General features: G+C 52.9%; 1 protein-coding gene across 2 annotated transcripts in view; it reads right to left on the bottom strand.

Annotated features, from left to right (window-relative positions):
- pex14 (peroxisomal biogenesis factor 14) overlaps positions 1-23,938 on the bottom strand; it is a 281,432-nt gene extending 257,494 nt beyond the window's left edge. The window contains exon 1 of one of the 2 annotated variants that reach the window (XM_038773696.1): positions 23,657-23,938. In XM_038773696.1, coding sequence (XP_038629624.1) covers positions 23,657-23,785 — 129 coding nt within the window. In that variant the 5' untranslated portion in view covers positions 23,786-23,938. Of the gene's footprint in view, positions 1-16,103; positions 16,164-23,656 lie in introns of those variants that run through there. The other variant, XM_038773697.1, reaches the window with a different exon arrangement.
- Between the last annotated feature and the right edge of the window lie 23 nt (positions 23,939-23,961).

Here is a 23,961-nt window from a genome sequence, read left to right as displayed (position 1 = left end):
TGAAACCCACTTTGCTCTGAATGAGCAGTCTGGGGAGATAATGAACTGGAATCAGAGATTGGTTACTTCACAGTTGGCCCGCATGGGCCATCATATCTATGCCGGTTCTCTGCAAGAGCATTGCCCCTAGCCCCATTCACTCGCCATCTCCCCACAGTCCTGCAATTTTTTCCTCTCGAGGTAATTGACTAATTCTCATTTGAAGGCTTTGTCTGAATTTGCCTCCACCACACTATCAGGCAGTGGATCCCAAATCCTAACCACTCGCTGTTTAAAAAAAAATGTTTTTCCAATCATCTTAAATCTGTACCCCCTATTCTGGACCCATCTGCCAATAGGAACAGGCTCTGCCCATCTACTCTGTCCAGGCCCCTCATGAATTTGCACACTTCTATTCATCTTCTCTTCCCCAAAGAGAGCAGGCCCACCTTCTCCAATCTTTCCACGTCATTGAAGTTCCTCATACTTGGAAGCTTTCTCATGCAGATTTTCCTTATCATCTCAAATGCCTTCACATCCTCTCTTTAAAAAAGTGTGGTTTCCACAACTCAACACAGACCAGTAATTTTTTTTTTAAACAAATTAATCCTAACTTCTTGCTGTGGTACTCTTTGCCCCACTGAAGCTAGCACTACAGTTTCCAAGTTAGAGAAGTGCATCCTGGAGTTGATTTTACAAATACACATTTATCTGGGAAGTAGGTTCAAAACAATGTTCCTTGTTTTCAGACTAATACTGTGTTTGTACGTATACATGGGGCTGGTTTAGCTTACTGGGCTAAATCGCTGGCTTTTAAAGCAGACCAAGCAGGCCAGCAGCACAGTTTGATTCCCGTACCAGCCTCCCCGGACAGGCGCCGGAATGTGGCGACTAGGGGCTTTTCACAGTAACTTCATTGAAGCCTACTCGTGACAATAAGCGATTTTCATTTTTTCAGTTTCATTTCATTGACTAATGTTGGACAATGAAGAAAAGCACAAGGCAGCAATTGGAAATTAGAATAATTATGGGCATGGTAGCAAAGTGGTCATTTTGAAGGACTAATAATTCAGAGGCAAGAGTTCAAATCCCACCATGGCAACGGAGGGAATGTAAACTCAATTCATAAATCAGGAACATAAAGGTAGACTCAGTAATGATGGCCATGATAATAGCATCAGTTGTAAAAACCTATCTGATAGGAAATCTGCTACTGCTATCCTTATCTGGTCTGGCATAGAATCATAGAATTTACATTGCAGGAGGAGGCCATTCTGCCCATCGAGTCTGCACCAGCCCTTGGAAAGAACACCCTGCCATAGCCCACACATCCTCCCTATCCTTGTAACGCAGTAACCCCACCCAACCTTTTTTTGCACAGTAAGAAGTCTTACAACACCAGGTTAAAGTCCAACAGGTTTTTTGCGAATTAGTAGCTTTCAGAGCTCCTTCCTCAAGTGAATGAAGAGGTAAGTTCCAGAAACATATATATAGACAAAGTCAAAGATGCAAACTGATACTTTGAAGTCTGCTTTTGAATTAGAGGAAGGAAAGCAGGAAGGGGAGCAGAGCGCAGGAAAGGGTGAGGAGAACAGCAGGTAGGGGCTCATAGAACAGGCGATGGGAGGACACATAACCAACACTGGGAGGGGGGGGGGGCCACCACACTAGTGGGTAAACTAGCAGCGTGAAGGAAAGGCCCCAGCGCATGTCCCGCAAGGTAGGGGGCCTGGCAAAGGGGGAGGGCAGGCATCAGATATAGGGGGACGACTAGGGGAAGAAACAGAGGGAAGGGAACAGGGAATAGATAGGGAGAACATAGGAACAAAGTGAGTGAGGGCATTAGGCTGACTGCAACAGGCCACACATAGCAACTTGGAACACAAAGGCTCCACAAGCAACCACATTGGAGGGTCTCTGAACAAAGGGAAACGCCGGAAGGCACTGGCGCATCCGCTAGGTAAGCATGATTTATCCCGTAGGAGCGGGAGGGACATAAATCCCCATCAGAATAGTCACCTGGAATGTCGGGGACTCAACAGCCCAGTGAAAAGATCCAGAGTCTTCACTCACCTGAAAAGTTTGAAAGCTGACATAGTCTTCCTCCAAGAGACACACCTGAGGGGGGGCATTAACTGTGTATAGGATCCACGAACAAGACGAGTCGAATCCCAAAACCAGAAAGACCTCCAATATGGTGAAGGAAAAGGGCAGCACTGCAGCCTCAAGGCACCAAGGTCCCAAGTTCGATCCCGGCTCTGGGTCACTGTCCGTGTGGAGTTTGCACATTCCCCCGTGCTTGCGTGGGTCTGACCCCCACAACCAAAAAGATGTGCAGGGTAGGTGGATTGGCCACACTAAATTGCCCCTTAATTGGAAAAATGAATTGGGTACTCTAAATTTTTAAAAATATATATGGTGAAGGAACTCAGCCTATACATGCAGCATATGGGGGCAGTGAACCCATGGCGGTTCACCCACCCAGGAGACGAGTTCTCCTTCTTCTCCCAGAAATACAATGTATATGCACGGATCGACTCCTTTGTAGTGGGAATTCGGTGCTTCCAGCATGAGTAAAAGCGGAATACTCCGCGATCATAAACTCAGACTATGCTCCACACTACACGGATGCGAGATTGGAGACAGGCCGTGCCTAATGCCCCCCCCCCCCACCTGGCCCTCCTGGCCGATACGACTTTCCGCGAGAAAATATCACAGGCCATAGACAAGTATATTGCTAATAACCGGAACGGGGAGGTCCCACCCTCCACATTCTGGGAGGCACTGAAGGCTGTGATCAGGGATGAAATTATCGCTTAAAGCACGAAGAGATAGGGAGGAGAGGGTGGCTAGGCAACAGTTAGTTGACTCCATTCTGGAGGTGGACCGCCGATACTCCGAGGCCCCGACTGTAGAGCTCCTAGCGGAGAAGAAAAAGCTACAAACTGACTTTCACTGCTCTCCAGGAGAAAGCAGTGCACCACTTCACCATGCACGGGGGACCCTATATGAGCACAGAGACAAATGCAGCCAAGAGGGAAATAGCTCAGATTAGAGATAGCAACAGGAAACTTGTAGCGGAGCCAGAAAGGTCAACGAGGCATTTGAGACCTTCGACTGGGGGTTGTAGACCAACGACCCCAACAGAGGACTTGAGGATGAAAGAGTTCCTCAATGGACAGGACATGCCAGACATAGGGGAAGACAAGAAACGGAGCCTGGAAACACCGCTAGAACTGGGAGAGATCATGGAGAGTATTAGCTCCATGCAGGTGGGGAAGGCGCCAAGAAGAGACAGATTCCCACCGGACTTCTACAAAACATTCGCAACAACCTGTTCACAAGACTCGCTGGCGAGGGGCACACTGCCCCCCATGCTAGCACAAGCCTCGATCTCGCTGATACCCAAGAAAGGCAAAGACCCAACAGAATGCGGGTCCTACAGACCCATTTCGCTGCTAAACGTGGAAATGAAAATACTGGCCAAGATACTAGCCAGGAGACTGGAGGACTGCGTACCAGAGGTGGTAGCAGAAGTCGAAACGGGTTTTGTCAAGGGTAGACAGCAAACGTCGAACGTCAGGCACCTACTGAATGTGATCATGACCCCATCCGGGGAGAAACCACCCGAGGTGATCATCTCCCTGGGCGCAGAAAAGGCCTTCGACAGAGTCGAATGGATATGGATTTGTTTTATTGTCACATGTACCGCGGTACAGTAAAAGGTATTAGAACATAGAACACTACAGCGCAGTACGGGACCTTCGGCCTTCGATGTTGCGCCGACCTGTGAAACCATCTGAAGCCTATCTGACCTGCATTGTTCTGCATACAGTCCAGGCAGATCATTCCATACATGAAAAAACATAGGACTTGCATAAATACACAATGTAAATACATAGACACAGGCATCGGGCGAAGCATACAGGAGTGTAGTTATTATTATTATTACTCAGTGGAGAAGATGTGTGAAGAGACCAGATCAGTCCATAAAAGGGTCATTTAAGAGTCTGGTAACAGCGGGGAAGAGACTGTTTTTGAATCTGTTCGTGCGTGTTCTCAGACTTTTGTGTCTCCTGCCCGATGGAAGAAGTTGGAAGAGAGAATAAGCTGGGTGGGAGGGGTCTTTGATTATGCTGTCTGCTTTCCAAGACAGCGGGAGGTGCAGGCAGAGTCAATGGATGGGAGGCGGTTCGTGTAATGGACTGGGCTGTGTTCACACCTCTCTGAAGTTTCTTACGGTCTTGGGCTGAGCAGTTGCCATACCAGGCTGTGATACAGCCAGATAGGATGTTTCTATGGTGCATCTGTAAAATTACAGAAGTACCTCAGAGAGGTACTAGAGCGATTCAGGCTTAGAACAGGGTTCACCGCCTGGGTGAAACTCCTGTGCAGCCCTCCCACTGCGAGCGTACAGACAAATACCACCAGCTCCAAGTACTTCCAGCTGCACAGAGGCACAAGGCAGGGATGCCCGTTGTCCCCGCGGCTGTTCGCCCGAGTGATCGAGCCACTGCCGATCGCGCTCAGGGCGGCAAAGGACTGGAAGGGGATCCAGAGAGGAGACAGAGAGCAGAGTCTTGTTCTATGCGGATGACCTGCAATATTACCACTGGGCAGCAATTATATAGAGGGTAAAGGGGTGGATAAAAGAGCCAGACGGTGAGTGGGTGCTCCTGCAGGGGGGGCTACCTCTGGGCCCTGGCCACAGCAGCGCTCCCATCCCCACCAAACAGATACACAACAAGCCCAGTGGTGATAGCAACAACTGCAACAGCACTTTGGACTAGCCAGACTAGCCGAAATGTCCATTAAAGCCCCCATCTGCAATAACCACAGGATCACGCCCATGACAATGGACGCCACCTTCAAAAGGTGGAGACAGGACTGAGGTACACTGACATTTACAAATTCTACACTGACAACACTCGAGGAACTGACAGGGAAGTTGCAGCTGACAGGGGGGACCGAGCTAAGATATATGCAGGTCAAAAACCTCCTACATAGGGAAACAAGGACATACCCACGACCACCGTTGTTCGATGTTCGCAACAATCGTTGTTCGAGCACCTACTGGACGCGGATATCTGAGGGAACGGGAACTGTGGTGACCTGTAAGGGCGACTACTGGGAAGGGCAAACACATAACTGGACGAGACAAGAAGAAAATGGGAGGAGGACTTGGGGTTTGAAATAGGGTGGGGATTCTGGAGCAAAGCACTGCATAGGGTCAACTCCACCTCCACATGTGCAAGGCTAAGCCTAATGTAGCTGAAAGTGGTACACAGAGCTCACTTAACCAGAACCCGAATGAGCAGGTTCTTCCCGGAGGTAGAGGATAAATGTGAACGGTGCCAAGGAGGCCCGGCCAACCACACCCACATGTTCTGATCTTGCCCCAGACTTGTCGGGTTCTGGACAGCCTCCTTCAAGGCTATGTCGAAGGTAGTGGGGATCAGGGTGCCCGAGAGTGGCAGTCTTCGGGTTCTCAGAACAGCCAGATTTATTCATGGGGAGGAGAGCCAATCCCCTTGACTCCCTAATCGCCCGCCGGAGAATCCTGCTCGGCTGGCAATCGGCAGCACCACCCAAAGCTGCAGGCAGGCTGTCCGACCTATCGGAATTTCTCCAGATGGAGAAATTCAAATTCGTCCACCGGGGGTCAGAAGGCGGCTTCCACAAAACGTGGGAAGCCATTCACTCAGCGGTTCCAAGATTGTTTGCAGCCAACAGCCAATTAACCAGAGGGAGCTGAAAGCCACGACATGTCAATGAGATGGAGGGAGGGGGGCCATAGAGCTAAACCAAGATCAGCAAACAACAAAACACACGCTGTCACGCCAACCATACAGGAATGAAATATAGGAATTGAAAAGGAAAGAGTGGACTCCAGATGTCCTGAATGGGAGAGGGTGGAGACACAACTGGGAATAAGCACCCACTAGAGAACGCAAAACAAGAAGCTGCAACCAATGTCAATAGCAACGGACAACCGATGCACATATAATTTTTCTTTAGTTTTCTGTTGTTTTCAATGTACGTTCGCAATTACCTTTTGTCTTGTACAGCTCAATGATATCATTTATTTAAAAAAGGAGCGTAACAAACAGAAAAAAGGTTTTGGAGGTTATTTTCATTCCACTTGTAACTCTTCTGCAGCCCTGGTGCTTATGTATAAGTCTGGGTCACGCAGACAAAGCTGTATTGACAGAAAGGCCTCGAGTGTTCTGAAGAAAGGGCTCCTAACCTTTTCACGTGGGCAGGCTGTCTACAAATGCCAACATCCCGATTCGAACTTTAAAATCTTGCTGCCAGTAACTCAAAGAAAAGCATTTTTTACAAGTGTACAGAAAAAAAACACAACACGAGAAATATGCCAGTAAGTTTTCAAATGTAGAAAAATCCACAAGTGATAACTGACTGATAAAAATGCAATCACCAGGCTGAGCAACACATCCCTGCTTGCAATGATCTGTGGTAGTTTAAAGATTACACCAGGGAACGACCGTACACAGTTCATTGATTACATCGCATGGTGGCGCCAAACATCAGTTCAGCTCACCAGGCAGATTTTAAACCAGCTGCTTTGCTGTCGGGTTTGTTTCCGCCCTCATTAACAGCAACTTGGAAGATTTATTCTCTATTGATGGTGGTGGTGGTGTATTAATCAAGAATCCATCTTTCTGGGGAGGCACGGTGGTTAGCACTGCCACCCACGTCGCTGAGGACCCAGGTTCGATCCCGGCCCCGGGTCACTGTCTGTGTGGAGTTCGCTTCATGTCTGCGTGGGTCTCACCCCACAACCCAAAGATGTGCAGGGTAGGTTGATTGGCCACGCTCAATTGACCCGGAATTGGAAAAAGAGAATTGGGTACTCTAAATTATTATTCTTCTTTTAAATAAAGTAAAGCATGGGATGTGGCCAACTAAAATGATGTCCAGTAAAGAACGCTGGGAAAAGTGGGAGACAGACAAGCTGCAGTTCAGACGGTTCCAACAGATCAGGGGAAAAGGCCATCCCGGGACAATGAGCTCAAACGGAAATCAACATTAAGTGGCAGACTTGGTGGAGTCTGTTTTTCTTATTTGGGAAGGCCTATGTGTCTTGGGTACCAACGGCCATGGCGGGTAGGGACACGCCCCGCCATCAAGGTGTCGGATGGTAATTGGACATTATTGATCAGGGTGATCAAGCCCTGATCGATGGATTGGGTATTCACCTGGGACCACCCAAAAGGGCACGAAAACCCTTGTAGATAAACGGTGCTGCACAGCCCACCACTCGCTCTCTCGACTGCAGCTATTGACAGCCAACAACGACGGTGACTCTTCACCAGCAAAGAGGAAGACCATCCACGCCATCGACGGAAGGACAAGAGCCGAGGACAAAGACGACGACCAGCAACAGACTTCCAGCAACACTGCCAGACAACCGACCCCAGATAAGGCCATATCTGCACGGTACTTGCCAGTCACTTGGAAGTTAAGTTAAGGTCTTTCTTGTGTGTATTAGCTGAGAGTTCAACTTGCATGTGTGTGTGTGATTGACTAACGTTAACGATGGTGTGTTTGTGAATAAAAGTATATTATTGTACAAAACAACTTGTGGTCATTTGTCCATCGCATACGGGTTAAAGACACTGTGGTTTAGGTACAACAATAGATCCCTGATGCATTCTCCATGACCAAAGTCAACATGCCAACCAACCAGCGCCCTTAACCCATTCAGTAGAAATTGTTGCTCTCTTTGAAATTTTACGTCTGGCATTGGTCCTGATGAGTGCAAGATGAAAAACGTCGACAGTATGTCTCTTTTTTCAGCAATAATCAGGGAATTCAATTTTCAGCCAGTCCACACCTAACATTAAACTCAGTCACAAAGTCCTTCCAAACGCTGGCTTCTTCAAAAATTTCAGCTCCTTTGCTACCAGAATGTAGTCTGATCCCTAACCGACAGCACGGCACAGCCACAATTCCCCGGGCATCGTCTTCATCGAAAATGGCACACGTCCGGAGAACTTGGCAGGAAGCGATGGATCCAGCTCAGAATCTGCTGCAATTTTCTCAACTTCTGGATCCTGACTCTGGCTTCTTTCGCATACCGAACGTCACCACTGGATTCATCAACTGCTACTACGCAGCTTGGATGGCTCAACATCCCTTTATATAGACTCAAACAGATTCAGTTTGCCTAGAAGCTTTAGTTTCCTTTGCAGTTTCAATTTTTGTTTCCTTAGAAACTGGGTCCGTTTTCCGTTTCCGTTTTCCGTTTCCATTTTCCGTTTCCGTTTTCAGGTAGGGTATGCCTCTGAAATCAGATTCCATCACACCCTTAAATTCTGGAGACTATAAGTATAATTAAGACCAGGATCCTTTCCACCCATCTGTCCAATTAATAAAACATAACTGAGGAATAGCTTCTGAGGAAATAGCCCATGCCCAAATGATGATGATAATCATAATAATAATAATAATAGCTTATTGTCACAAGTAGGCTTCAATTAAGTTACTGTGAAAACATAGAACATAGAACAGTACAGCACAGAACAGGCCCTTCGGCCCTCGATGTTGTGCCGAACAATGATCACCCCACTTAAACCCACGTAACCCGTAACCCAACAATCCCCCCATTAACCTTACACTACGGGCAATTTAGCATGGCCAATCCACCTAACCCGCACATCTTTGGACTGTGGGAGGAAACCGGAGCACCCGGAGGAAACCCACGCACACACGGGGAGGACGTGCAGACTCCACACAGACAGTGACCCAGCCGGGAATCGAACCTGGGACCCTGGAGCTGTGAAGCATTGATGCTAACCACCATGCTACCGTGAGGCCCAAAAAGGTCGGAGAATACTCAGGCTTGGGCTGACAAATGGCAAGTAACATACCCACGACATAAGTGCCAGATAATGACCATCTCCAACAAGATAGAATCTATCACCACCCCTGTACACTCTATTACCGTTACTGCATCCCCACTACCAACTTCCTGGTTGGTTACAGACACTGAACTAGACTAGCCATATAAATACTGTGGCTGCAAGGGAAAGTCAGGGACTATGAATCTTACGACAGGTAACGCACCTTCTGGTTCCCAGAGACCATCCACCATCTACAAGGCACAAGTTAGAAGTGTGATGGAGTATTCTCCACTTGCAGCTTGCCACCATCCAGATCAAAGCAGCCACTTGATTGGCACTCTTTCCACAAACATTCAGTCCTTCCACCACCGACAAACTCTGGCAGCAGTGTTTATCATCTACAAGATGCACTGCAGGAACTCTTCAACCCCATGAACACCACCCACCATATAGAAGGACAAGGGCAGCAGCACATGGGAACACCACTACCATCAAGCTCCGCTCAAAGTCACGCAGCACCCTGACTTGGAAATATATCGCCATTCCTTCTCTGTCGCTCGGTCAAAATCCTGGAACTTCTTTCCTAACAGCACTGTGGGTGTACCTACACCACATGGACTGCAGCGGGTTCAAGAAAGCAGCTCACCACCACCTTCTCAAGGGTTATTAGGGATGGGCAATAAAGCAACACCCACAACCCATAAATTAATTTTTAAATTATGACACATTTTACAACTTTCCTGCACACATTTATAAAGTACAGTCAAAAAATCCTCATTGCACATAAATGTGTGGGTATGACCAGGATGTGAGGAGCGAGCAGTTTCTCTAGCCCCATGTAGGTCAGATTCACTCACCAAAAATGGCCAATTATTTACCTTCAAAAAATGAATTGGGTACTCTAAATTTATTTTTTAAAAATACCAATTCTGTTAGCCACACACAATATTTGTTCTGGCCAATAGGCCAGAGTTAAAATAATTTTTTTGACTTGTAATCAGATATGATGTTCTAGTAATCACGACACTGGCACATACCTGGTAATGTAGAAAAGTAGTCAAATCTGGCCAATAATATCCCATTAGACTACTCTCGATCATCAGCAAGTGATGGAAGGTGCTATCAACCAGCCCTTCAAGCTGTCCACTGACACTCACTTTGAGCTTTACCAGGACCACTCGGCTCCTGATCTCATTACAGAGAACAATTGGCTCTCTGATACAACACAGCATTTGACCAAGTGTGGCATCAAGGAACCAGAGTAAAACTACAGTCGAAATGAATCGCTGAGGAAACTCTCCACTGATTGGAGCCGTACCTAACTCAAAGAAAGATGGTTGTGGTTGATAAGAGGGCAATCATCTCAATTCCACAATATCGTTGCAGGTACTGGAAGTTCAAATTTTTTTATTTTTTTTTTAAAAAGTCATCTGTCTATACAGGGATCGTAACATTTTGAAGCTTTTATTCCTTGTCCAATTGAATCGATGCCTTAAACTTGTATTGGACCTTGATTAGACAAATCTTACTCCAGCTCTTCCTAATATAAAAAAAAGGATATAGAGGCACTGGAGAAGGTGTAAAAATAGATTTACAAAGCTGATAACAGGACAGAGAGTTTATACCAATCGGGAAAGATTGAACAGGCTCTCCATCAGGTCACCTCTCAGCCTGACCTTTTCTAAAGGTCTTGAAGGTTCTGAAAAGATTTGAAAGGGTAGATGTAGAGAAGATGCTTACACTTGTGGGGAGGCCAATAATCAGGATCATAATAAATCTAATAGGGTTTCAGAAGAAACTTCTTTAACAAGAATATGGCAATCACTACAAAGGGAAGTGAGCCAAATAACATAGCGGCATTTGTGGGAAAGTTAAATAAACGTAGGAAGGAGAAGCAGAAAAGTTTGTAAGATTTTGTTTGGAGCGTAGGAAACTGAGTGGTGATTTTATGGAGGTGTATATGATCATGAGGGACATGGATAGGGTGAATGCACTCAGCCTTTTTCCCAGGGTTGGGGAAATAGAGATTTAGACGGCATCGGTTTAAGTTAAGAGGGGAAAAAAACTAATGAGAACCTGAGGAGCAACTTTTTTTATACAGAGGAAGTGGGTGAGGCAGGGACATTGACAACATTTGAAAGGCATTTGGACAGATACATGGATAGGAAAGGTTTGGAGGGATATGGGCCTAATGCAGGCAAATGTGGTTAGCTTAGATGGGCCTTTTGGTTGGCATGGACCAGTTTGGGCTGAAGGGTTTGTCTCCGTGCCGTAGATTCTATTAGATGAAGAGAGGCAGGAGGAGGCTCGTGTGGTACATGGTGGAACAACCGGTTACTATGCTGTACATGCAATCTAAGTTCTAAGGATCTCATTAAATACCTGCAAATGGATTCAAACTGTACTGTGTCAAGGAGGCCTTAACATATTGGCACTACAACTGGCGGTAGGTGATATCACCGGAATGTGTTCACATCAAGCTGTGGGAAGCCAATCTTATCATAGAATCATTGAATTTACAGTGCAGAAGGAGGCTATTTGGCCCATCGAGTCTGCACCGGATCTTACAAAGTGCACCCTACTCAAGTCCACGTCTCTACCCTATCCCCGTAACCCAGTAAACCCCACCTAACCATTTTGGACACTAAGGGCAATTTATCACGGCCAATCCACCTAACCTGCACATCTTTGGAATGTGGGAGGAAACCGGAGCACCCGGAGGCAACCCGCACAGACACGGGGAGAACGTGCAGACTCCGCACAGACAGTGACCCAGCCGGGAATCGAACCTGGGACCCTGGCGCTGTGAAGCAACTGTGTTAACCACTATGATACCGTGCTGCCCTTCAATCTTGACGTATTGTAATTTGCTACAGCAGATACCACAGGGATATGCAGCCAGGAGCGAAAACCTTGACACATTCAGATCCCTTCAGATTTTTCATATATGAAAATACTTTGGAGGTCCACCTTGACAAAAATGTTTGCGTACCTCTCTAGATTGCCTAAAATGCACATCACTTTACAGTACACAGTGCAGGTTATATACAAACAACCCTTGCAAATCAAAAGGAATATGGATGCTTTAATCTAGATTATTAATTCAGTGAATTATCTAAAACTAGGCTACTAGTACTTTTCTTAAAATAGAGAGCCACGGTCCCAGCTGTCTATGAATTTTCTAGGACAAGGCACAATAGGCAGACGACATACAAGAGTTACTTGCTAGCTAAAATAATTGTTCAACCTTGTGTATTTAAGTAAACTGCTTCCATCATTAGGTGGGATTTCAGCTAAGCTACACAACTCTTTCTCCGTTATATAAAACCTGCAAGAATAACACTGGCTTATCATGACAAATGTAAAAACGAGGATTGCAGAAATGGAATACACCAGGCAACAGTGTTCCATTTAACGTATGAGAACTACTGAAAAAGTATTGGGCTCTTTAGGAATGAACGTCACTGCAATCCTCCAATGGTTACATTAATTTGAGCTAGTAACTAATTTCTCTTACAGATCATTAAAAGGCAATCATAAAAGTACAAAAAAGCAAGGCAAATAATATTAAATGAAATCCAATTTCCCAGTTCAAACCACAAACAATTCAATTTCCAAACATGCTCCATTTTAGCGGCTGATACAAGAAATAAACTACACTGAGTTCCTTAAATTTAATACAGCACTTTGAAGCAATCAAAAAGTGGTGGAGCCTTCGCGTTGGCGATTGAGCCCCTGGCCATGGCACTGAGGGAGTCAGGGAACTGGAGGGGCCTGGTGCGGGGTGGGGAGGAGCATCGAGTGTCGCTGTACGCGGACGACCTGTTGCTGTATGTGGCGGACCTGGTGGGGGGGATGCCGGAGGTCATGCGGATTCTTAGGGAATTCGGGGGCTTCTCGGGGTACAAGCTGAACCTGGGCAAGAGTGAGGTGTTTGTGGTGCATCCGGGGGATCAAGAGGAGGGGATTGGTAGGCTCCCATTGAAGCAGGCAGGGAAGAGCTTCAGGTACCTAGGGGTCCAGGTGGCGGGGAGCTGGGGGGCCCTGCACAAGCTCAACCTCACAAGGCTGGTGGAGCAGATGGAGGAGGAGTTTAAGAGGTGGGATATGTTACCTCTATCACTGGCGGGGAGGGTGCAGTCCGTTAAGATGACGGTGCTCCCGAGGTTTTTGTTCCTGTTCCAGTGCCTCCCCATCCTTATCCCGAAGACCTTTTTTAGGAGGGTCAACAGGAGTATCACGGGATTTGTGTGGGCGCATGGGACTCCGAGGGTTAGAAGAGAGTTCCTGGAACGAGGCAGGGATAGGGGGGAGATGGCATTGCCCAACCTCTGTGGGTACTATTGGGCTGCCAACGCAGCGATGGTGCGTAAGTGGGTAATGGACGAGGAAGGGGCAGCATGGAAGAGGATGGAGGCGGCGTCTTGTGTGGGCACGAGCTTGGAGGCACTAGTCACGGCGCCGTTGCCGCTCCCTCCAACGAGGTATACCACGAGCCCGGTGGTGGCGGCTACCCTCAAAATTTGGGGGCAATGGAGACGGCACAGGGGAGAAATGGGGGGCTCGATGGAGGCCCCGATACGGGGGAACCATCGGTTTGTCCCAGGGAGCATTGATGGCGGATTTCTGGGCTGGCACAGGGCAGGGGTTAGGAGGTTGAGGGACCTGTTTGTGGAGGGGAGGTTCGCGAGCTTGGCGGAGTTAGAGGGGAAGTTTGGGCTCCCCCCGGGGAACATGTTTAGGTACATGCAGGTGAGGGCGTTTGCCAGGCGGCAGATGGAGGGGTTCCCCTTGCTGCCCCCACGGGGGGTGCGGGATAGGGTCCTCTCGGGGGTGTGGGTTGGAGGAGGGAGGATTTCAGACATATACCGGGTGATGCAAGAGGTAGACGAGGCCTCGGTGGAGGAACTGAAGGGGAAATGGGAAGAGGAGCTGGGTGAAGAGATTGAGGAGGGGACATGGGCGGACGCCCTGGAGAGAGTGAATTCCTCCTCTTCCTGTGCGAGGCTTAGTCTCATACAGTTTAAGGTGCTGCATAGGGCCCACATGACTGGGTCGAGGATGAGTAGGTTTTTCGGGGGCGAGGACAGGTGTGCTAGGTGCTCGGGGAGCCCAGCGAACCACGCCCATATGTTTTGGGCGTGCCCAGCGTTGGGGGAGTTTTGGAAGGGGGTAGCAAGGACGGTGTCGAGGGTGGTGGGATCCAGGGTCGAGCCAGGCTGGGGACTCGCAATTTTTGGGGTTGCAGTGGAGCCGGGAGTGCAGGAGGCGAAAGAGGCCGGTGTTCTGGCCTTTGCGTCCCTAGTAGCCCGGCGGAGGATCTTGCTCCAATGGAAGGATGCGAGGCCCCCAAGCATGGAGGCCTGGATCTCGGATATGGCGGGGTTCATAAAATTGGAGAGGGTGAAATTTGCCCTGAGGGGATCAGTACAAGGGTTTTTCAGGCGGTGGCAGCCTTTTCTGGACTTCCTGGCGGAAAGGTAGGGAAATAGGCCGATATTCTGTTCTTTCCTTTTGTTTGAAGTTGCTCTTGAAGCTGGGGGGTATTGTTCATGGGGTGTTACCGTGGTTGTATGTTAATAGAGTTAAGATGTTTATACTTTGTATTTTGTAAAAATTTCAATAAAAATTATTTTTTTTACAAAGTGGTGGAGCAAGGTTCACCTGGAAGTGGGGAAAACAAGAATTGCACCTGCTGATTGTAAATATATCCTTGTAATTACCACGAGGAAGAACGATTCCAGGTTCCAGGATGGAGGTCAATATAAATTCAGAGAGCATCACCAATTCCAGATATTTTTCCACAGAGAATTTGCGAGGCTGCAGTATACAAACCAGAGACAAACCCTGATAGAATACACCACAAATTGCTAAAACAAAACAGGACCACTCAAAGTGGCACCAATGACGAGATTCTGACTGAAGTCCAAACTCAGTCTAAAGTTCAAGTATAAAGCAGAATATGAAACATCAGGAATAAAGCAACACAGAAGTTCAAGCACCCATTAAGCTTCACGTTTCAGGGTTAAAGATGCCTTTCTGGTGACACTGAGGAAGAGGTACGTAACCAGCAAGATTAAATAAAGAAGAAATTCCTTTAAAAAACTTTCCCGAATATAAACTGTTGCTTGGTAGCACAGAACATGAATCGTGCTGAAAAGAGACATGCTGTCGAAGCTTTTCATCTCACACTCATCAGGGCAAACACAAGAATACCAAATTTCAAATGATCACCACAATATACACCTGAACTTTCCATGTTCTCAAATATTTCCCCTTTGTTTGTAACACTGGAGCAGGAATTAGTTTTAAAATAACTTAGAGAATATTTTTTTTAAATCTGGAAATGGTATGCAAGCAAATTTGATTAAAAAGGTCTGAGTCGAAGTGCAAAACAAGAAGTGAATTGGAGAACTTTACACCAGAATATAAAATCATTCCACAGGCTACTCAATGCTGTAACACACAAAATCACAGAATTTGTATATTGATGAAACAAAGAAAAAAACATTTTGTTGAAACTTTGCATCTTGTATTCATCAGGACAATTTGCAGAAGTACCAAAATCACAATGGTCACAGCACAGGAGGAGGTCATACGGGCCTCTGCAAGACCAGCATGGTCTCACATCGCCCCTCCCCTCTGTAGCCCTGTATTCTAAAATTAAAAACCAAAAATGTTAGAAAGCTAAGCAGGTCAGGCAGCATCGGTGGACAAAGAATCAAAGTTTTTTTTTTAAACAAACAATTGACAAAGAATCGAAGTTAACTGCACACGTTAATGACCTTTCACCAGAGCTGGGAAGTTAGGAACCCTTGGGTTAGAACTTGATCAGGAGCTGCCTGACCTGCTGAGTGTTTGCAGCAGTTTCTGGTTCTATCCATTTTCCAACATTGTGCCTTTGTAATTATGAAGCTAAAGTCTGTTGACCGGCAGAGGTGCTCAGTTTGGCTACACAGTACAGGCACTCAGCAACACACAGCCACACCAAGTCCGGGATGTTGATACTCAAAACGTAAAATAAACCAACTGAGAGATATTTATAGTACAGACGCAAATGCATAATTACAAGTACGACAAAGATCTTTTAAAAATAAATCAAGAAATGGGCAATAGAAACAAGATCAGAGGCTAACAGCAAATGTTTAAAAACATCGCAAGGTATCTACTGTGCTTACCCTACCTGATCTTTTCAAATCATATTTTTTTTAAATTTCAACACAAAAAAACTCATTTTGAATAATTGTATTTATGTACCTTACAGTCCTCTAATAGCACTGAAATGGAGATGAAATGAAGCATAATAAGCACTACACAGGTCCCAAAAAATACATATTAACACGACTGCCGTTCTCTAAAATCAGTGAATGATAGACTCTGCTCTGGCAGTATCTCTGGGAGTGGAAAGCAATTAGAGTATCTGGGTTACTGACGTCTCTGAAAAAAATCTGCTGTCATTGATCCAATTCCCAACTGCAGATGGAGGAGCAGTGGAACGGACAGGACTGGGAGAGAGGGGGACAAGAGGTAGAAAGGAGCTGGGGGAGCAGCGGGATACGGGGAGAAGGGGGAGAGACAATGGAGGGGTGGAGCACCAAAGGGAGTTGACGAGGGGGGGTGCAGCACCCAGAGGAGGCGATGGTGGAAGGGGGGTTGCAGCACCCAGAGGTGGTGACAAGGGGGGGGGGTGCAGCACCCAGGGGAGGTGACGAAGGGGGTGCAGCACACAGGAGAAGGTGATGAGGGGCCGGTGACGGGAGGGGGGGGGTGGGGTGATTTGGGGGGGGGGGGGGTGATTTGGGGGGGGGTGGGTGGTGGGTGTGGGGGGGGGGGGGTGATTTTGGGGGGGGGGGGATTTTGGGGGGTGATTTGGGGGGGGTGGTGGGGGGGGGGGTGATTTTGGGGGGGGGGGGGTGGGGGGGGGGTTTTGGGGGGGGGGGTGATTTGGGGGGGGGGGTGGGGGGGGGTGGGATGGGTGGGGGGGTGGGGGGGGGAGGGGGGGGGTGGACGGGGGGGAGGTGGGTGACGGAGGGGGGGCGTGGGGGACTGGGAGGGGGCGTGGGTGACGGAGGGGGGCGTGGTGACGGGAGGGGGGCGTGGGTGACGGGAGGGGGGGCGTGGGTGACGGGAGGGGGGCGTGGGTGACGGGAGGGGGGCGTGGGTGACGGGAGGGGGGCGGGGGTGACGGGAGGGGGGCGTGGGTGACGGGAGGGGGGCGTGGGGTGACGGGAGGGGGGCGTGGGTGACGGGAGGGGGGGTGGGTGACGGGAGGGGGGCGTGGGTGACGGGAGGGGGGCGGGGGTGACGGGAGGGGGGCGTGGGTGACGGGAGGGGGGCGTGGGTGACGGGAGGGGGGCGTGGGTGACGGTGAGGGGGGCGTGGGTGACGGGAGGGGGGCGTGGGTGACGGGAGGGGGGCGTGGGTGACGGGAGGGGGGCGTGGGTGACGGGAGGGGGGCGTGGGTGACGGGGGGGCGTGGGTGACGGGAGGGGGGCGTGGGTTGACGGGAGGGGGGCGTGGGTGGACGGGAGGGTGGGCGTGGGGACGGGAGGGGGGCGGTGGTGACGGAGGGGGGCGTGGGTGACGGGAGGGGGGCGTGGGTGAGGGAGGGGGGCGTGGGTGACGGGCAGGCTGGGGGAGTGGAGGGGGCATGGGGGGGTGTGGAGGGGGCATGGGGGTGTGGAGGGGGCATGGGGGGTGGGAGGGGGCATGGGGGGTGTGGAGGGGGCAGGGGGGGTGTTGGAGGGGGCACTGGGGGGGTGTGGAGGGGGCATGGGGGGTGTGGAGGGGCATGGGGGGTGTGGAGGGGCATGGGGGTGTGGAGGGGGCATGGGGGGTGTGGAGGGGCATGGGGGGTGTGGAGGGGGCATGGGGGGTTGTGGAGGGGGCCATGGGGGATGTGGAGGGCATGGGGGGTGTGGAGGGGGCATGGGGGATGTGGAGGGCATGGGGGATGTGGAGGGCATGGGGGATGTGGAGGGGCATGGGGGGTGTGGAGGGGCATGGGGGGGGGGGTGTGGAGGGGCGTGGGGGATGTGGAGGGGCATGGGGGGTGTGGAGGGGCATGGGGGGTGTGGGGGGAGGTGTGGGGGGGGTGTGGGGGGGGTGTGAGGAGTGCATGGGGGGGTTATGATGGGGGTATGGGGGTGTGGGGGGTATGGGGGGTGTGGGGGGCATCGGGGTATGATGGGGGTAAGGGGGGTGTGGGGGGGCATGGAGGGTATGATGGGGGTATGGTGGGGGGCATGGTGGGGGGCTTGGGGGTGTGGAGGGGGCATGGGGGTGCGGAGGGGTCATGGGGGTGTGGAGGGGGCATGGGGGTGCGGAGGGGTCATGGGGGTGTGGAGGGGGCATGGGGGTGTGGAGGGGGCATGGGGGGTGTGGAGGGGGCATGGGGGGTGTGGAGGGGGCATGGGGGGGGTGGAGGGGGCATGGGGGGTGTGGAGGGGGCATGGGGGGTGTGGAGGGGGCATGGGGGGTGTGGAGGGGGCATGGGGGGTGTGGAGGGGGCATGGGGGTGTGGAGGGGGCATGGGGGGTGTGGAGGGGGCATGGGGGATGTGGAGGGGCATGGGGGGTGTGGAGGGGGCATGGGGGATGTGGAGGGGCATGGGGGATGTGGAGGGGCATGGGGGATGTGGAGGGGCATGGGGGGTGTGGAGGGGCATGGGGGGGGGGGTGTGGAGGGGCGTGGGGGATGTGGAGGGGCATGGGGGGGGTGGAGGGGCATGGGGGGGGTGGGGGGAGGTGTGGGGGGGGTGTGGGGGGGGTGTGAGGAGTGCATGGGGGGGTTATGATGGGGGTATGGGGGTGTGGGGGGTATGGGGGGTGTGGGGGCATCGGGGTATGATGGGGGTAAGGGGGGTGTGGGGGGGCATGGAGGGTATGATGGGGGTATGGTGGGGGGCATGGTGGGGGGCTTGGGGGTGTGGAGGGGGCATGGGGGTGCGGAGGGGTCATGGGGGTGTGGAGGGGGCATGGGGGTGTGGAGGGGGCATGGGGGTGTGGGGGGCATGGGGGTGTGGGGGGCATGGGGGTGTGGGGGGCATGGGGGTGTGGGGGGCATGGGGGCTTGGGGAGGAATGGGGGGGTGGTGTGGGAGGGTGGGGGGGTTGGGGGGTGCATGGGGGGGTTATGATGGGTGGGTATGGGTGTGTGGGGTTATGGGGGGTATGGCGGTGTGGGGGGGTATGGGGGTGTGGGGGTATGGGGGTGTGGGGGTATGGGGGTGTGGGGGTATGGGGGTGTAGGGGGTATGGGGGTGTAGGGGGTATGGGGGTGTGGGGGAGGTATGGAGGAGGTATGGGAGTGTGGGGGGGCATGGGGGGCGTGGGGGATGTGATGGGGGGGCGTGATGGGGGGGCGTGATGGGGGGGCGTGATGGGGGGCATGATGGGGGGCATGATGGGGGGCATGATGGGGGGCATGATGGGGGGCATGATGGGGGGCATGATGGGGGGCATGATGGGGGGCATGATGGGGGGCATGATGGGGGGCATGATGGGGGGGCATGATGGGGGGCATGATGGGGGGCATGATGGGGGGCATGATGGGGGGCATGATGGGGGGCATGATGGGGGGCATGATGGGGGGCATGATGGGGGGATGATGGGGGGCATGATGGGGGGCATGATGGGGGCATGATGGGGGGCATGATGGGGGGCATGATGGGGGGTATGATGGGGGGTATGATGGGGGGTATGATGGGGGGTATGATGGGGGGTATGATGGGGGGTATGATGGGGGGTATGATGGGGGGTATGATGGGGGGTATGATGGGGGGTATGATGGGGGGTATGATGGGGGGTATGATGGGGGGTATGATGGGGGGTATGATGGGGGGTATGATGGGGGGTATGATGGGGGGTATGATGGGGGGTATGATGGGGGGTATGATGGGGGGTATGATGGGGGTATGATGGGGGGTATGATGGGGGGTATGATGGGGGGTATGATGGGGGTATGATGGGGGTATGATGGGGGTATGATGGGGGGTATGATGGGGGGTATGATGGGGGGTATGATGGGGGGTATGATGGGGGTATGATGGGGGGTATGATGGGGGTATGATGGGGGTATGATGGGGGGTATGATGGGGGGTATGATGGGGGGTATGATGGGGGTATGATGGGGGTATGATGGGGGTATGATGGGGGGTATGATGGGGGGTATGATGGGGGGTATGATGGGGGGTATGATGGGGGGTATGATGGGGGGTATGATGGGGGGTATGATGGGGGGTATGATGGGGGGTATGATGGGGGGTATGATGGGGGGTATGATGGGGGGTATGATGGGGGGTATGATGGGGGGTATGATGGGGGGGTATGATGGGGGGTATGATGGGGGGTATGATGGGGGGTATGATGGGGGGGTATGATGGGGGGGTATGATGGGGGGTATGATGGGGGGGTATGATGGGGGGGTATGATGGGGGGGTATGATGGGGGGGTATGATGGGGGGGTATGATGGGGGGTATGGTGGGGGGGTATGGTGGGGGGTATGATGGGGGGGATGATGGGGGGGTATGATGGGGGGGTATGATGGGGGGGTATGATGGGGGGGGTATGATGGGGGGGTATGATGGGGGGGTATGATGGGGGGGTATGATGGGGGGGGATGATGGGGGGGTATGATGGGGGGGTATGATGGGGGGGTATGATGGGGGGGTATGATGGGGGGGTATGATGGGGGGGTATGATGGGGGGGTATGATGGGGGGGTATGATGGGGGGGGTATGATGGGGGGGGTATGATGGGGGGGTATGATGGGGGGGTATGATGGGGGGGTATGATGGGGGGGTATGATGGGGGGGTATGATGGGGGGGTATGATGGGGGGGTATGATGGGGGGGTATGATGGGGGGTATGATGGGGGGGTATGATGGGGGGTATGATGGGGGGGGATGATGGGGGGGTATGATGGGGGGGTATGATGGGGGGGTATGATGGGGGGGTATGATGGGGGGGTATGATGGGGGGGTATGATGGGGGGGTATGATGGGGGGGTATGATGGGGGGGTATGATGGGGGGGTATGATGGGGGGGTATGATGGGGGGGTATGATGGGGGGGTATGATGGGGGGGTATGATGGGGGGGTATGATGGGGGGGTATGATGGGGGGGTATGATGGGGGGGTATGATGGGGGGGTATGATGGGGGGGTATGATGGGGGGGTATGATGGGGGGGTATGATGGGGGGGTATGATGGGGGGGTATGATGGGGGGGTATGATGGGGGGGTATGATGGGGGGGTATGATGGGGGGGTATGATGGGGGGGTATGATGGGGGGAGGGGGGTGTATGATGGGGGGAGGGGGGGTATGATGGGGAGGGGGGTGTATGATGGGGGGAGGGGGGTGTATGATGGGGGGAGGGGGGTGTATGATGGGGGGGTGTATGATGGGGGGGTGTATGATGGGGGGTGTATGATGGGGGGGTGTATGATGGGGGGGTGTATGATGGGGGGGTGTATGATGGGGGGGTGTATGATGGGGGGTGTATGATGGGGGGGTGTATGATGGGGGGGTGTATGATGGGGGGGTGTATGATGGGGGGGTGTATGATGGGGGGTGTATGATGGGGGGGTGTATGATGGGGGGGTGTATGATGGGGGGTGTATGATGGGGGGGTGTATGATGGGGGGGTGTATGATGGGGGGTGTATGCTGGGGGGGTGTATGATGGGGGGGGTGTATGATGGGGGGGCGTATGATGGGGGGGCGTATGATGGGGGGGCGTATGATGGGGGGGGCGTATGATGGGGGGGCGTATGATGGGGGGGCGTATGATGGGGGGGCGTATGATGGGGGGGCGTATGATGGGGGGCGTTATGATGGGGGGGGTATGATGGGGGGGCGTATGATGGGGGGGGTATGATGGGGGGGCGTATGATGGGGGGGCGTATGATGGGGGGGCGTATGATGGGGGGGGGTATGATGGGGGGGGTGTATGATGGGGGGTGTGTATGATGGGGGGGTGTATGATGGGGGGGTGTATGATGGGGGGGTGTATGATGGGGGGGTGTATGATTGGGGGGGGTGTATGATGGGGGGGTTGTATGATGGGGGGGTGTTATGATGGGGGGGTTGTTATGATGGGGGGGGTGTATGATGGGGGGGTGTATGATGGGGGGGTGTATGATGGGGGGGGTGTATGATGGGGGGGTGTATGATGGGGGGGTGTATGATGGGGGGGTGTATGATGGGGGGGGGTATGATGGGGGGGTGTATGATGGGGGGTGTATGATGGGGGGTGTATGATGGGGGGGTGTATGATGGGGGGGTGTATGATGGGGGGGTGTATGATGGGGGGGTGTATGATGGGGGGGTTGTATGATGGGGGGTTGTATGATGGGGGGGTGTATGATGGGGGGGGTGTATGATGGGGGGGTGTATGATGGGGGGGGTGTATGATGGGGGGGGTGTATGATGGGGGGGTGTATGATGGGGGGGGGGTGTATGATGGGGGGGGTGTATGATGGGGGGGGTGTATGATGGGGGGGGTGTATGATGGGGGGGTGTATGATGGGGGGGTGTATGATGGGGGGGTGTATGATGGGGGGGTGTATGATGGGGGGGGTGTATGATGGGGGGTGTATGATGGGGGGGTGTATGATGGGGGGGTGTATGATGGGGGGGTGTATGGTGGGGGTGTATGATGGTGGGGTGTATGATGGGGGGGTGTATGATGGGGGGTGTATGATGGGGGGGGGTGTATGATGGGGGGGGTGTGTGTGATGGGGGGTGTATGATGGGGGGGTGTATGATGGGGGGGTGTATGATGGGGGGGGTGTATGATGGGGGGGGTGTATGATGGGGGGGGTGTATGAGGGGGGGTGTATGATGGGGGGGGTGTATGATGGGGGGGTGTATGATGGGGGGGTGTATGATGGGGGGGTGTTATGATGGGGGGGTGTATGATGGGGGGGGTGTATGATGGGGGGGTGTATGATTGGGGGGGTGTATGATGGGGGGGTGTATGATGGGGGGGTGTATGATGGGGGGGTGTATGATGGGGGGGTGTATGATGGGGGGGTGTATGATGGGGGGGGGGTGTATGATGGGGGGGGGGTGTATGATGGGGGGGGGGTGTATGATGGGGGGGTGTATGATGGGGGGGTGTATGATGGGGGGGTGTATGATGGGGGGGGTGTATGATGGGGGGGGGTGTATGATGGGGGGGGTGTATGATGGGGGGGTGTATGATGGGGGGGTGTATGATGGGGGGGGTGTATGATGGGGGGGTGTATGATGGGGGGGTGTATGATGGGGGGGTGTATGATGGGGGGGGTGTATGATGGGGGGGGTGTATGATGGGGGGGGGGTATGATGGGGGGGGTGTATGATGGGGGGGGTGTATGATGGGGGGGTGTATGATGGGGGGGTGTATGATGGGGGGGTGTATGATGGGGGGGTGTATGATGGGGGGGGTGTATGATGGGGGGAGGGGGTGTGATGGGGGGAGGGGGTGTGATGGGGGGGGGTGTGATGGGGGGGGGGGGTGTGATGGGGGGGGGGGTGTGATGGGGGGGGGGTGATGGGGGGGGGGTGTGATTGGGGGGGGGGGGTGTGATTGGGGGGGGGGTGTGATTGGGGGGGGGGGGTGTGATTGGGGGGGGGGGGTGTTCCCTCCTCCTGCCGCCCGCGAGTCCGCGCAGCTCCGCCTCCCCCACACCGCAGAGCCGCCCCCCTCGCCCTCCTCCCCCGGGTGGAGCTCCGGGCCCAGAGAAGCGGCTTTGGTGTGACCGCCCCAGGCTGCGAGGAGGGGCGGGGGCCGCCCGGAGCCTGAGCCCGGCCCGGCGCTGCTCACCTGGCGCGGCTCCGCCTGCTCGAAGGAAGCCATCTTCACAGACTCGACCAACCGATCACAGACGGTGTGGTGTGCCCGTCCGCCAGGGACCGCAAATCGATCACAGAACACCTCCAACACCATTGGCATTAAAACACTCAATTTAGAAACACTCTCACATGGGATAGTTTGAAATCCTGATATAATCTAAAAGTCATCTGGGGATTTAGAAAATACACAAGATTGACAGGAGCATGGTCTCTGAGACATGCCGGGGATTGTAGTTCCCTGCTGTCACTTGGGCATGTCGGGAGTTGTAGTTCCCT

Source organism: Scyliorhinus canicula, chromosome 16 (assembly GCF_902713615.1).
Source record: "Scyliorhinus canicula chromosome 16, sScyCan1.1, whole genome shotgun sequence".
Classification (NCBI taxonomy): Eukaryota; Metazoa; Chordata; class Chondrichthyes; order Carcharhiniformes; family Scyliorhinidae; genus Scyliorhinus; species Scyliorhinus canicula.
Note: the sequence above shows the minus strand (reverse complement) of the source record. Positions and strands in the feature narration are given on the sequence as shown.